Genomic DNA, 14,233 nt, shown 5'->3' with positions numbered 1-14,233 from the left:
GGGCAGGCTGGCAGATCAAAGAACTGGACTAGAGTAGAAGGAGGGCAGCAGAGACAGCTGCTAGGAAGACCCAGGATGTTCCTGTACTCTGGTCAGCTGATGGCTGGGGATTGGGAGGAGCTCAGGAAAGGGGACAGCCTGGCCCACAAGAGGTCCCAGGGTGGAGAGGGGCTGGTTGTGGAGCCCTCTAGACCTTGACACTGGTTTGTATTCTCCACACTCCTCTGCGGATCAGAACCACCCCAACCCAAAGTCCTGCCCTACTCTATCCATGTGGCCAGTGAGTAGCTAGGCGTGGAATAATTACTTTGAATACATCTTCTTCATCTGCCTTTGAGTCTTCTGGCTCGTCATCTTGCAAGTCACAGGATATAGCTCGTCGGATTTCAGGCCCAATGTCATGCAGAGTCCTTAATCCCGCCTAGGTCAATGAAAATGGCAGAACAGGTTAGACATCAAGGGGACTGATCCAACCTGTTGGAGCAGTGGGAGGGAAAGCCTTCTCCAAAGGCCAATCCAAGGAACTAATGTGACCTAGGGTGTTTGGGATGTGGTCAGGAGGTCACGATGGTACTATGTTGGAGTGATTCAAGCCTGCAATCAAGTAACTTCCTCTGCAAATATCTCTCTTACAGCATACTACCTGGCTACTGGTACTGGGGACTGTCATAGCCAAGAATGCATGCCCCTGACTAATTGACCATCTTCAGAAAGGCTGTTAGCAGAGAACCGCATCAGGAGCCCTGAACAGGTTATTCTTAAGAAAAAAAAAAAAAAAATGAGGGGACAAGAAAGAATTGCATGGCTGCATGGAGGCTGAGTTGCCTGGATGCAAGCAGCCATTGGGGCCACTGACTCCCTGTAAAGCATGGAACAGGTGAGTGACATCATACAGTGCAATCACCAGAACACTCAGATCACAAAGAAACATATCAACAGTCACACCTTAGGTTGCTGTGCAGTGGGAATAGTCCGTGTGGACTGAGAACTCACCAGTGGAGGGATCAGGGCTCTGAAAGCCACACAAACGGAGGTCTTACTATCATCTAAAGGCAGTACAAGACTCACAGGTAACAGACCGAGGCTCTACACTTCCCCATAGACCCTCTCTGCTGGCCTTCTTCAGCCCAAGTGATCTGTCAGGACAGGCCTGGCAAGCCTCTGCACTGTCCATAGCTGTGCTGGGAAAACACTGTGAAGCACACACGGCCTTAGACAGGGGAGGGCAGAGTCACTCTGAGAAATTTGAATTTCAGCATTAATTTGAAGAAGGTCAAGATACTGACTTCAGACTAATAGGGGCTTCATCCTTCTCCACAGTTTCCCTCTGGTCTTAGGCCCTGCCTCCAGTATCCAGACAGCAGTGGCAGCTGCCTGCAATCCAGGAGCCACTACAGGTTCACAAAGCACCTAAGGCACCAGCTGGGCTCTAGCCTCATGGCCATTTGCAGAAGAAAGCTGTGCAGTGCTGGGTCCCTGGGTGGACACCACTTTCCTATACTTTGTTCTCAGCACCACACAGAAGGTGAGGAGCTATGGAAAGGACCGGGATAAAGAACAGTGTCCATGCCTGAGACACTCCTGTGGTGGGTTAGACCCCAGGGAAAAGTGGGAAGGAGAGGCGAGGGGAGGGAAGCAGAGTGGGGTGCCGTAAGCTGGAACCCTGGTGTGAGAATATTCAAACCTGGTCTTCTGCAGACACCAGTTCTGACAGTGGTTAACTCAAAATGTAAAGTTGTTCAGGGATTTCTCAAGTAGCCACATCTACAACATCATCTAGTTCATTAGATGATTCTGCAAAAAGGCAGGTGGGCTGGTTTGGTCCAAACCTGTGTATGATTGGAAACTAGTGGCTCCTTGTGCCTCATGAATTGTAAGGACAAAACTCATGCTAGGAGTCAAACCTTTATGGATCCTGCCTAGGAATGCTAGACAAAGGAACCTTAGTTCCTGGGGTAGGGGACAAACACACACATTCCTAACTAAAACTAAAAGCATAAGCATGGCACCCTAAACTTATTATGCATCAAAAAAAAAAAAACAAAAAAAAAAAAACAAAAACATCGTAATGAAATTTTTCTAGCATACATATCAATGGAGAGGAAGGAAAAGACAGGCATATCCCAGCGTCCCAGAAAAGTTCAGGACACGGCCACAAAAGCTACTTCCTATCCTGCTGCCTTCAGATCCTAGGCACTAATGTACATATGCTTTTGAGAGCACTTACACATGCACACATGCTCGAACATACACACACACTCACTCGTGCACACACATGCACACACGCACGAATGCATGCACACACCCATGCACACATTTGTGCTCCCTCTCTCAAGATTCCTAGTCCAGCCTACTTAAGAGATCTGCAGCAGACCCACCTCTATTCCTCAGAAATACCGTGAAGGTAACTCCAGTGTGTGTTGGTAGACATCTTACCAAGGACAGGTGCAGGCATGTGAAGAAAGACCATACCCATTCATTCAGTTTTCTAGGGTGCAGTTATCAAGAGAAAATAAACTTGGTCAAAGTCCCCTTGTCTGACTTTGGGAGAAAGGTCTGTTACATATTTGAGATTTGAGGTTCAAACAAGACTAGACAAGGCTTGAAACACCTATTGCTGTGTCCACAGAATAAACATGGGTTATAGTCACTGTGATCAACACTCCCAGGTAAACTGTATAAATCCATGCATTTTTTTTTTCAAGGCACAGGGGCCAGGAACAGTCTCCAACTTAAATAAGAGTCTCACTGTCATTTAACTAACTGGACTAGGTGTGATTAAAAGAAATAGAAAACTATTTATTTGGATAATTTTTAACATCATCCTCTGTTGATGAGTTGACATTTCACTGAAATACACATATAACAGTTGCATAATGAAAACAGAAACTCTCCAGCACATCTTCAGAGTTACACAAGATTCAGATTCAGCTGACAAGACTGAGTAGTAAACAGACACAGAACAGAGGGTTTGTTTGCAACATAAATCATGGAAAGGGTTGAGAGGTGGCTTGGGGTACCACTTCCCAAAACAACAACAACATATTTATTAAAGAGACACCAAAGGAGGAGAGAAGGCATCGCTCTTCCCAGATGTGAAAGTGGAGGAGGGTTTGGAAATCGTGGTCCTAGTCTGCAAAGCACAGCTGGTAAGAGTGGACTGGCCCCCACTCTCCTGCATAGACCCTGGGGGCAGGGGACCAACACAGAGGCTCTTAACTAGAATTGAAATGAGGCTTAAGCACAGCACCCTGAATTTATTACATATCACAAAACATAAGAATGAAAATTGTTCTAGCACACATATCAAGCTAAAAGGTAGCTTAGGCTGTTCCAAAATCCCATAGGCACAGAACCCAGTCCCAGAAGACAACTACTTAAACCCTCAGAGAAATTACTTAGTTGTTCACAACACTAAAATTTTTTCTTAAAAAAAAAAAAAAAACACTTTACAATCAGTAAATTTTTCTAGTCTTTCATATGTATCTCTAGCAGCAAAAATATTGTTTGAATCTGAAATGTGGTCATTAGCACTTAAACCCACACAAAGCCATATAAAGTCATTCCATTAACATCACAGTAGAGTTATGATTTTGGATAAACACAGAATTGCTATAAAATATAAACATTATTGACTTGTTTTAAGATGTCCAATCTTACAAAATATTAAACAGGATCAAGCCTAGTTTCTGGGTGACTTTAAAATGCTAGCTGTTGTCATAAATATTTGTTTAAAAAAGAAATGTTGGCGCTTTGCCTGTAGACTGTTCCTTTAAGTTTTAGACACCATTTAATTGGAATTTTATAGATATTTACTCTATTTAATGATGACTTCACCAAAAATAAATTCTCTCCAAACATTTCTGAAGTAACAGCATAAAACAATGCCCTGCTGTGGATCAGGATTGCCCACTGGTAAACCCATTCCTTTCTCACTCAGGGTGGACTGCTGTCTGTCTGGATGCATTTGAAAAGCTTTTGCCGCCTGCTTCCCCAGACTAGCTCCCTGTGACATGCTAGCCATCTGCCAGCTCTCATCTCCACAGCATGCACACACAAACACCCAGAAACCCACCCCAGACCTACACTGTAGCAGTGAAGGAGAGAGAGCCGAGTCTCCAGGTGGCCTTTGGAGAGACCCTCCATCTTCACGGTGTGGGCTTCGGACTCCTGCCAAGGAATGCTACCCTGACGCAGCCTGCTCCTCAATCCAGACACATCTCACTCAGCCAATGCTGGCTCTATACCGTCACCTCACTACAGGCAAGTTCTGGTTAATTTGGGGGGGGCAGGATTTGGCCCACACTCAATTACAGAGGACAGCTTTAGCCTAGCTCTATTAGAAGACAGGGCTGGAGATTAAATTCTGATAGAATGAATATGCTTATCTACAGGCTGTCCGCCGCCGCCTCTGCACACATGGGCACACCCCCTATTTTATTATTGCTTTCCTCCAGGGAAAATGCCATGGTGTAGCCTTTGTATCCATTGTGAACAGTTCTTCTGTTAGATATAAAAGGTTAGAATCCTGGGCACGATACCCCATTACTCATCTACAGACAGCTCTCCTCTCCTTGAATAGTCTGAAGTAACATCAGACCATGAGTTACTGAGGGGCAGCCCTGGGCTGTAAAAGTGATGTGTGCCACCCAACTCTGAAAGCTAAAGAGGAGATTTAAAACCTTTCCTTAAGTAACCTATGACTCCACCAGCAGAGGACCTGGACACTCATCTTTCTACACTTCCACCTTGATTTTGCTGAGTACTGAAACAGGGCCTCACATATGCTAAGCAAATACTGCTGAGCAACACTTCCAACCCTCCCACCTCAATTCTTGGTTTAAGTGTAACATCAGGATCTGAGATATTTTTGCAGTTTCCTAAAAATGCAGATTGCATTATATAAAATTTAGGCTCTAAAAGTTTAGGGTCCTTTGACAGAATCATATTCCCATCATTGTGAGCCTACATACTGAGGACGAGCCAAGATCATGTACAATCAGTTAAATAACATTCTGGAACTAGTTAAAGGCTCAGCAAGGATTCTTGAACCCTAGCTTTGTTCTCCCCAGGATGCAAAGCCAATCAATCTGTAGGGAGAGGGTGGCAACTGAGTCTCAGCCACACACTATTATGTCACTCCCACAGCACAGAAACGACAAACGTCATCACACACACCCTCATTCTCACTTGTGCTTCCCGGAAGTGGTATTTTGAACACATTTCTAGCTGAACACTCACTAATTTTAACCATTGATTTCCAGATCAGTACAGATATGAGGCTTGACCACACCCCCTGCCCCTTGGCCTGAATTAGACGGACATGTCGACTGCACGGGCAGAGAAGGGGCAGAGGCATCCTAGTGAGGGTGCTACAGCTGTGCAGGAGGTCTCTTAAGCACAGATGATCAGACCAAGGCTGCAGCACTCCTGCCTTTAAGGGGAACTTTGGGTCATCTCCCCAGAGCAATGTTTTTCAAGGTGTGTTTCATGGACCTCACGGCATCCTGAGACTCCTTCAGGGGAGTCTCCTTCAGGAGACTCCACGAGGTCACTGGCTTTGTACACTCTCATTCTCTCAAGAGTGTGCGGTGAGGGTTCCAAAGGCTGAGTGACACAGTGGTGTTACTACCACCCTTGGTGTCTTTGTGCTTACATATTCTTGTGTTTATAAAATTAATCAGCTTTAATTTATAAATATTGATATACAAGGGCTCTGGATAGATTGTAAGACTAGGAAAGGCTCTAAGACCGAAATGTTTGAGAACTGCTGCTCAATCCTCCCTCCAGCAAGTGACCACAGTGCCAGCTTTCTGCTTCTGCTTCTCCTTCATCTCTCCACCGTTGCCCATCATGTGGTTTTCCTAAGCTAGCCTTTGCCTCTTCCTCTCAAGGTCCAGTATTGCAGGCACATACTACCATATATGGTTGCCTTCAACACTTCACCATGGGCTGTTTCCCCATTATCCCAAAGAGCCAACTGTCTCAGGCCTAAGACATACCAAGGAGAATAAGTTCACTCAAGTACCCACGCACCTGAGAACACTAAGTTTTACTTACCAAGCTCCTTCTTAAAGCTAACTGAGCAGTGATATGTTAGGCTATAGAGGGATGCTAGGCACATATTAGTAAATAACATGCTATTATAATAAGAGCCTTTACTATTAGATCATTAAGGATGTTGGGACATAATGATGACATCTCTCAGTAAAAACCATGGTCCCTCTTCCAGAAAGCTGCCCCAGTTATCTTGTGGATTAATTTTGAATTGGGTCCCTCCATGACCCATTTGGTGCTGAGAAGAGCCTACCTCCCACCCTACCTTTGCTCTCCTATGATGGATGCTGATCTCTGGCATATCTGATCCAGGAGCTAAAAGTGAGCATCATGGATTCAGGTGCTGGATACCAAGTTTGTACGCTTGTCTCTGAAGATTTTAGACATGAAGTCTGCCTAGCCTTTTGCCTCTTCCTCTCCACTGGATGATTACTTTTGCCAGGGCTCTGGGGAAAAAGGGACAGAGGCTCCTGTGGTTTGTCAGGTAGCCTGGATCCCAGTGTATAGAAACCGGGGATGGGGGTGGGAAGGTGGGGTGGGGGTGGGGAGGGCAGGGAGGCAGTCCTCTCTGCTGCTGGCTATCTTCCCCAAAGTCGCCCTGGCTGCTGACCAATCAACTCTGTCCCTTAGCAGCATAGCCAGGTCCAAAGGGGCACCATTCTCAGGGATTTTTAAAGTCAGGCTTCTATGGGTTTAGGCGATACTTAGAGAAAGGCCTGTACAACTCTAGCCATTACAACTACATGAGGGTCTAGAAACAGAAGTGACATCAAGGCCAGGGTAGGGAGGGTGGGTCAGGGCAGCTGCATGCCTAAAGGACAAAAAAAAAAATTTTGTTTTAACCCACTGTCTGCAAGACTGGCCAGTTTTGCTCTCGGGGGTGACAATGAATTCTCTCTGCTACAGTGGCTACCCAGGCACTTCCCAGTCTTTACAGCAGTGATTCCAGAGGCCCTGCTAAGATGGCATTAGCACTGTGGTTGCTGGAGCATGGAGAAAAGGGGGGAGGGGCCAGGTTGCCATCCCCACCTGAGAGACTTGGATGCTAGAGGCAACATCTGGGGTATAGCATTAATGTCAGACAGAGGGCTTTGACCTCTCCCAAGGGGCCAGGCATACCAGGGTGTATGTCTTGGCTCACACATTCCCACACCACCTATGGGGTCTTCAAACCAGGAGGATGGATAAAACTCCCATGAGCACCCAGCCTCACTGTTGTCTGTGCATGGCCCTCAGCTGGGTCTGTCTCCAGAGCCAGGTCAGAAGGTCCCCCATGGTATAGGACGGTCAAGCCACATGGCAAGGAACCTCTGTGGTCAAGGGCAAATGTCATAGGCACAAGATGTCACTAGAGAAGGCCCCTCTACGTTTACCTGGGGTAAGTCTGAGGAAGGCCTGCTGCCCAACGGGGGCCCTATCCACCTCAGCCTGGCCACCAGGGTGGCTACACCCCAGGAGCTTAGAGGAACACGCCTTTCTGCCAGAACAGGACTGCACGGAGTCCAGGCTCCTTCCTCGTCACCGCCCACCTTACTTCACTCTTCACCTCACCACACTCACCCACCACTCAGGCTGCACACATACATGCACACACACCATTCCAGGGTACACACTCCAGGCCACGCAAAGGGGGTCAGTAGGTTGGAAGCCCTCTCCCTCCTCTTCCCCTACCCCCCTTTCTCAGATTCTTCCCCATACATTTTGCTCTTTGAATACTGACCGTTGGGCATTTGGGACATATTGGGCAAATATCAGAGGTACAGACTTGATCCCTTTTGAGGATGGGTTTAGAATCTGAAAGCAATGCCTTCCTCAACCAACATTTTGGGCAAAACTCTGCTGTTGTCGCTGTGTGAGAATGTGACCTGACAGGTTACCTGTTTACATCTTTATGCATTGCCTAGTATCTTAAAAAGAAGGAGAATTCCTCTTCATGGATAGCTACAGTACAGAACAGAAAAGAGATCAAACCAAACCAAGAATGTCTTAAAGTTCTGGTAGTAAACAGGCATATGATATTATTATTGTTGTAGTCTTAATAATAAGCAATTATACGTCCAAGGAGCTTTACAATCACTTAGCTATTCCTCACAACAGCCCTGTGAGGTAGGTCGACATTATTACCCCCATTTTACAGATGGGGAAACTGAGGCACAGAGAGGTTAAGTGTCTTGCCCAAGGTCACACAGCAAGTGAATGCTGGAGCTAGGACTAGAACCCAGGTCCCCTGACTCCCAGCATCCTTGAAACTAGACCATTCTGCTTCCAAAGAGACATCCCAGACTGGCTCTGAGCTCGAGTTAAAGACAGACAATGTTAGATGAGGTTTGGGTGTGGTGGCACTTCCCACAGACACAGTAAGATGGAACCTGAGGTCTGCCTGGTTGGTTTTGGCATGCGGGTGTATGTGTTAGTTTCCATGGGTGTGTCTGAGCTTCCTGGCCTTCCACTTATTAGTGGATTCTGGACTAGGTCACTGCAGCAAGCAGGGCCGGGCGCCATTTAGGAGGTCATGACGTACTGGCATAGAAAAGGAATTCTATGTGCTCAGTGCCAATCAGCCTGCCAGTCTGTGGGAGTTCAGGCAACCAGGGATGCAGGACTTTGGGACAGAGTCAGCTGCCCACCTTAGGTCTGCTTAGTTCTTTTTAATATATATATATATATATATATATATATGTGTGTGTGTGTGTGTGTGTGTGTGTGTGTATACACACATATATATACACATATATATACATATATATATACACACACATGTTTATGTATATATATAATTTATTTGTATTATTTATTTATTTTTTACTGGCCAGCATCAGCAAGTTGTGTTCATTTAATTTCTCTGTGGGGGCAGCTGTTCTCTCCCTCTCCCCTCTCTCTCTCTCTCTGTCCCTTTCACTGAGTCTCTGTCTTGGAAAGGAAAGCCGTAACTCTTATGTTCCCTTTCATGAAAAGGAGCCACCATGAGGAGTGTCCACAACAGGCAGCCATGGCTCCCAGGTGAGCCTCGCTTCTGCCTTCCAGAGGAGTGCCTTGCTCGGAAGGGGTCTCCCCGGAACTTTAGGATTGCTCTTGCCTGCATTTCTCCTGAAATGCTGCGCCAGTAGGAATAAGCCCGAGTGTGACTTTGCCCTTTCAAGGCCTTAACCACAAGCGCCTTCGGACTAACCAGCTTGGTGCGGTAGCTCAGGCAGAGAACTCTAAAGCATCCGTTCAAGCATCTGAAACAAATGAATCAGCCAGTGAAATCCCATCTGTTAGCATCTGTTCTCCTCTTAAACTAAAAAAAGGGAAACATATATACAAAGAGCAGTGCTACAGCTTTGGATGGAATCATACTTCTCAAAAACAAAACAAAACAAAACAAAAAACAAAAACAAAAACAAAAACAAAAAACCTCACTGCCTTCCAGACTAAGGCCACAGGATTAACAGGATTTCACATAGGTCCACTCTCTGGGAGGAACCTGTTTTCCTGTCTTTGTATATCATGCCGCTCTGAGAAGGCCACAGTGAGGAGCACTGAAGACTAAAACTAATAACTACTTTCATACCACCCTCATCTCCCAACCACCCTGTCTGTGCCCAAGGCACAGATGTTAACGCCACTCAACCTAAACAAACACCTAATCCCATAGAGCTAGCTATACATTTTGGGCTTCTTAAATCCAACTTCTAAACAGATACAAGACTAGCTGCCTGGGGTTCCCTCTGGTTCACTTGGGTGGCTTCTCATATGGGTGCATGGAGGACAAGAGACTTGAATGTTAAAACAAAGAGAAAAGAACAAAACTTTTCCCACTTTGGGATCTTTCGTTGTCAGTGAGACAACTAGACTCGTGGAAGCCCTCACCTGGAGGTTCAGTGGGACTTTCTAGCTGCGTTACTACTTGCAGGGAAGGGGACTGAGAATTTTTGTGGCTATGTGGCTATATTCCTTTATTTCTTTGTTCCTTGTGGAAACTTGCAGGTCACTGGGATGTAGCAGCATGGATGAAGAGCAAATGCTGAGTCAAACTAAAGGGAACATGTATGTCAGATGCATGGGAGAAAACCAAAAGGCTGGGTGTGGCTTTCTCTGTGGCTCCTGTCACAGAAGGGCCAGAGAGAAGTTCAGTTTTAATGATGGACATGAAGAGATGGAATGGATGGATGGAAAGTGCACACTCATTCAGACCACAGAGGCCAGAGGACACAGGTCCCAGCTCCTTCCCAGGCAGAGGTAGGAGTGCCTTCAGTCATCACCCACCACAGGGAAGGTTAACACTACAGTTGGTCTGAACACAAGGAGCTCAGCCTGAGCCCACAGGGTTCAAACCACAGTGCAACTGTGTGCCCTTGAGAGTCATGACATGGGATGGGGGTGCAGAGCTTGGGTGCCAGTTCTGAGAGCTCTTCAGACAGACCTCACTCTTCAGGCCAGCACGTACAAGCTTGGCTGTTCACTTCTGCTCACACATTAATGCCACACTCCACTTCCCACTACAACCAGCCAGGGAGCCACAACCTGTGGTACCCTGCTGCCAGAGCCTGTTGCTCCCATTTCAACCAGCTAAGTCCACCCTCGGCAGCTCTCTCAAGGGTGTGTCTTCCTCCTAGCTGCAGTCAGCTGCCTTCCTCCCACGACCAATCCCAGTTGCCTACTGCTACATCACCTGTGATATTTCATAATGCAGAAAAGGAGTCCTCCTTATGCACTAATTAAATGTAGAATAACAAATCACATTTAAAGCCATTTCTATAGTAGAGGAAGCCAAAAATGTAATTAGAATTATCTATCAAGGAGACAAACATTTTCTATTTTTAATACTTGTTTCAGAATCAAATGCCTTTTCAGAATTTAACTGTCAAGATTATGAACACAACTTAATTTTCTATGCCGTGTACTTAATAAAAATTACAGCCCTAGCCTCAATTCTCAATAGAACCATGGGAAAACATTTGTATCATCTAACTAGACATATTTGACTTCTAACAATGAAAAGAAACTCTTTAAGTAATAAAAATGAGAAGTCTTAAACAGGAGAAAGCCCTCAACATCATTTTAGCATAATGTGGTTGTCTCTCACCCAGGACCTTTATGGCACAATGTTAGCATCATCTGAACCTTCAGCTCCATATGCAAATGTGGTGACTGTTTAAGCCACACGTTGTTTATGCTGTTTCAGAGTACCAAAGCATACATCCAGCCACCAGAGCAAGCCTTGGGGCTTCAGGAAGGGTCTTAACCCACCCCACCCACCCCACCCCCACAGCAGACATCCAAGTGTTTACACATATACCCTCCACTGGGACCTGCAGGGTATCCTCACTCAGAGATAAACCGACTGCCACAAACGTGACATAACTGCAGCAGAGAGACCAATTCCCTCCAGAAAGCCAAGCTTTGATCCCACCAACTGTAGTTCTAGAGCAGCAAGACATCCTGGGTAGGCAGAGTGCACCCACCAAACTCGGAAATCCAGCCGGCCTGTCCTGTGGGGCAGAGGGTCATGTGAGCAGACAAGCTTCTTCAGTACATGCTAACGCTCTCTGCTGTCACCAGGGATACATAAACCAGGAACCTACTCAAATTTGCAAACTCAGCTTTTTAGCTTTAGCCATTCAAGGCTACTTGTGACTGTAATCTTAGAGTCACAGTTGTCACTTTTGCAAACCAGATCAACAGGAGGTGAGAGAACTTAAATCAAAGTCTATGACCAGAGATGGCAGCAAACAAGATGGCTGAGCCTGTAACTCACTGAGCTCTCAAAAGGCCACATGATCAGGGAATGAAAGAACACAGACTGGCTTGAGCAAGTGTGGCTGTCCACCTGCTCCACCAGCAAGATATTTACCCGACCCCCTAGGACCTCACCATGAGTCATAGCTGGTCACTGTCTGCAAGGTCATCTACTAACTGCGATAACACACTCAACATTCCTCATTCACCATCTTCCTTATTCATACTCGTTCTCACAGTAAGATCACAGTCAGGACATAGCTTCCAGTTATCCCTTTGTTTAGGACTGGTCCATGTTGAACCATATCAACACCCACAAGGCCACATTTAAGAACTGTGAGAGCAGGGGCATAAAAGTAATTTTCATGTAAACTTTTTCAAAACCAAGGAAAATGTCTTTGTGATAGACTGAAGGTATTCCCAGGTAGCATGGACAGCAGGATTTCATGACAGATTGCCAACCTCCATACTTTCCTTTTCTCTGCCCTTAGCATCTGTCCCCAGCCCTTTTAAAATACAACTAACCCCAAACTACCTTCTAGCATGACTCCTGTCTCTCCATGCCTGCTTCCCATCCAGAGCTCTGGACATCTTTAGGATTCCATTGCCTTTGGATGCCTGAACCCTGATTGGCCTAGAAGGGACAATCGAGATAGAAAGAAAGAGAGAGACTCTGTGTGTGTGTGTGTGTGTGTGTATTAGGGAAGGTCCTGGAGGAAGGGAGATGGGTCAGACATTGGCCTGTGTGTGTAGCACTTGTACAGCAAACCTCACTGCTCCTGGGAGCTAGTACACAGAGACAGACACCACACACACGCACGCGCGCATGTGCGCGCACACACACACACACACACACACACACACACCAGGAGAGGGAGAGAGAGAGAGAAAGAGAGAGAGGGAGAGAGAGAGAGAGAACATACTAGGGAGTGATGAATGTCATTGAAATGGACCAAAAACCAACAAGCCGTGGGGTAAGAAACAAACAGAAACAAAACAAAGCACTTGCGCTCAGATGGAAAGCTGTTCACTGGGCAGCTGGACCCTGAGCCCAGGGCTATGGGAAGGGGAGCCTGCCTAGAGGATGTTGCCTTTGGAGAAGACACAGGTGGCTAGGGTGTAAGGGAAGCATTCACTCCTTTCCCATCACTGGCTGTCCTGGGGGCCTTGCACACAGACCAGATGTTGGCAGGTGCCAGGTTCAACAGAGAAGACATGAAGAGGGGAAGTACTTACCTTGTGGCTCAGAAATGGCTAGTCCACAGTGGGGGGTGTGTATACAGTATCTCAGTTTAAACAAAATCCTTGTGGCACTGCTCAACCATGAATAGTCAGCTCTCTAGTATTTCAAATTAAAGCTGGTGACATTGTTAGTGAAAAGAGAAGAGAACAAGAGGACAATTCACCTGCAGGGCAATCGTCGTGTTCTTCGTGGGGTATTTCCCCACCAATCCTTGTTCTTTCCGTTTCTTGAATTTCCTAAAGTAGTCCTGTATCAGGAAAGTGGCATAGAACTTCCCCACGGTTACCTCATCATCTAAACGGAGAGACCAGACACAGCTCTCCCGAATCAGCACATTTGGACCAAGAGCCTAAACCCTCACTTCTGGCTGGGGCAGGGGTGGGATGGGACAGTGCACGAAAGGCACTGGGCTCTCAGTCTATAACACAGGTTGCTCGGTCTAGCAAGAAGCAAAGCTTTGCAAAGCAGTTAAGGCTCAAAGTTAGAGTCAGTTAAATAAACTGATCCTCAAAGTTGCAGGAAATAATGTATATTTATCACGAGTTTAAGAGAGTAGTGTATTAGTAACGATATGAAGCGCCACCTTGGTTATTTACTTAAAATAAACATTACAAAACAGAAAGGCCTCACAGGCCACATTTTCTACCCTGTGCATAGAGATTTGCATGTGTAATTACCAAAAGCATCGAATGCAATTAAGCATCCAAATCCCCATGTCACAAGATGGAGACCGAGAAAGGTGACAGATGAGCTTGGAAGGAGAGGAAGGTCGGAACAGAGGCTGCAGCTCCAGATCTCACACTCTCCCCTGTTCTTTGCCAATAAGCTCTGAGACCATTTCTTGGATTGAAATTTAGAACTGCTGGATTTCTGCATTGCAATGACAGCTCCAGCTAACCTCAGCACTGAGCAGGCTTTATGTCTGCTCTGTTCAGAAACAACCTTCAGCATGTATCACTCGGGAATCAGAACTCTGCTGACAACTTTGAAGGTGATGCATGAGGCAGAATAGAGGCTCTGACTGTCTCACGGTAAACCAGGGTGCACATGTCAGTGTCCTGTGCCCCACCCTCTAAGGTTGATGCCACTGTATCTGTAAGGCACTGAGGTCTTCTGGGTAGAGAGTGGCAAGGCTATGACAGCAGCTGAGCTTGTGTGAGGGGCTGTTTGGGGGTGTAGGCCATCTGACAGGCCTTAAAATGTCTGGGAAGA

The 14,233-nt window shown here is 46.3% G+C and overlaps 1 protein-coding gene across 13 annotated transcripts in view; it reads right to left on the bottom strand.

Annotated features, from left to right (window-relative positions):
* Window positions 1-14,233, bottom strand: part of Cacna1d (calcium voltage-gated channel subunit alpha1 D) — a 296,027-nt gene that overhangs the window by 11,738 nt on the left and 270,056 nt on the right. For all 13 annotated transcript variants that reach the window (XM_051204741.1, XM_051204746.1, XM_051204750.1 and 10 more), the window contains 2 exons: window positions 13,185-13,315; window positions 308-421 (listed from right to left, as the gene is read on the bottom strand). In XM_051204741.1, the coding sequence (XP_051060698.1) occupies window positions 308-421; window positions 13,185-13,315 (245 nt within the window). The remainder of the gene's footprint in view (window positions 1-307; window positions 422-13,184; window positions 13,316-14,233) is intronic.

This window comes from Phodopus roborovskii, unplaced genomic scaffold (genome assembly GCF_943737965.1).
Source record: "Phodopus roborovskii unplaced genomic scaffold, PHOROB, whole genome shotgun sequence".
Classification (NCBI taxonomy): domain Eukaryota; kingdom Metazoa; phylum Chordata; class Mammalia; order Rodentia; family Cricetidae; genus Phodopus; species Phodopus roborovskii.
This window is presented reverse-complemented; position numbering and strand designations above follow the sequence as displayed.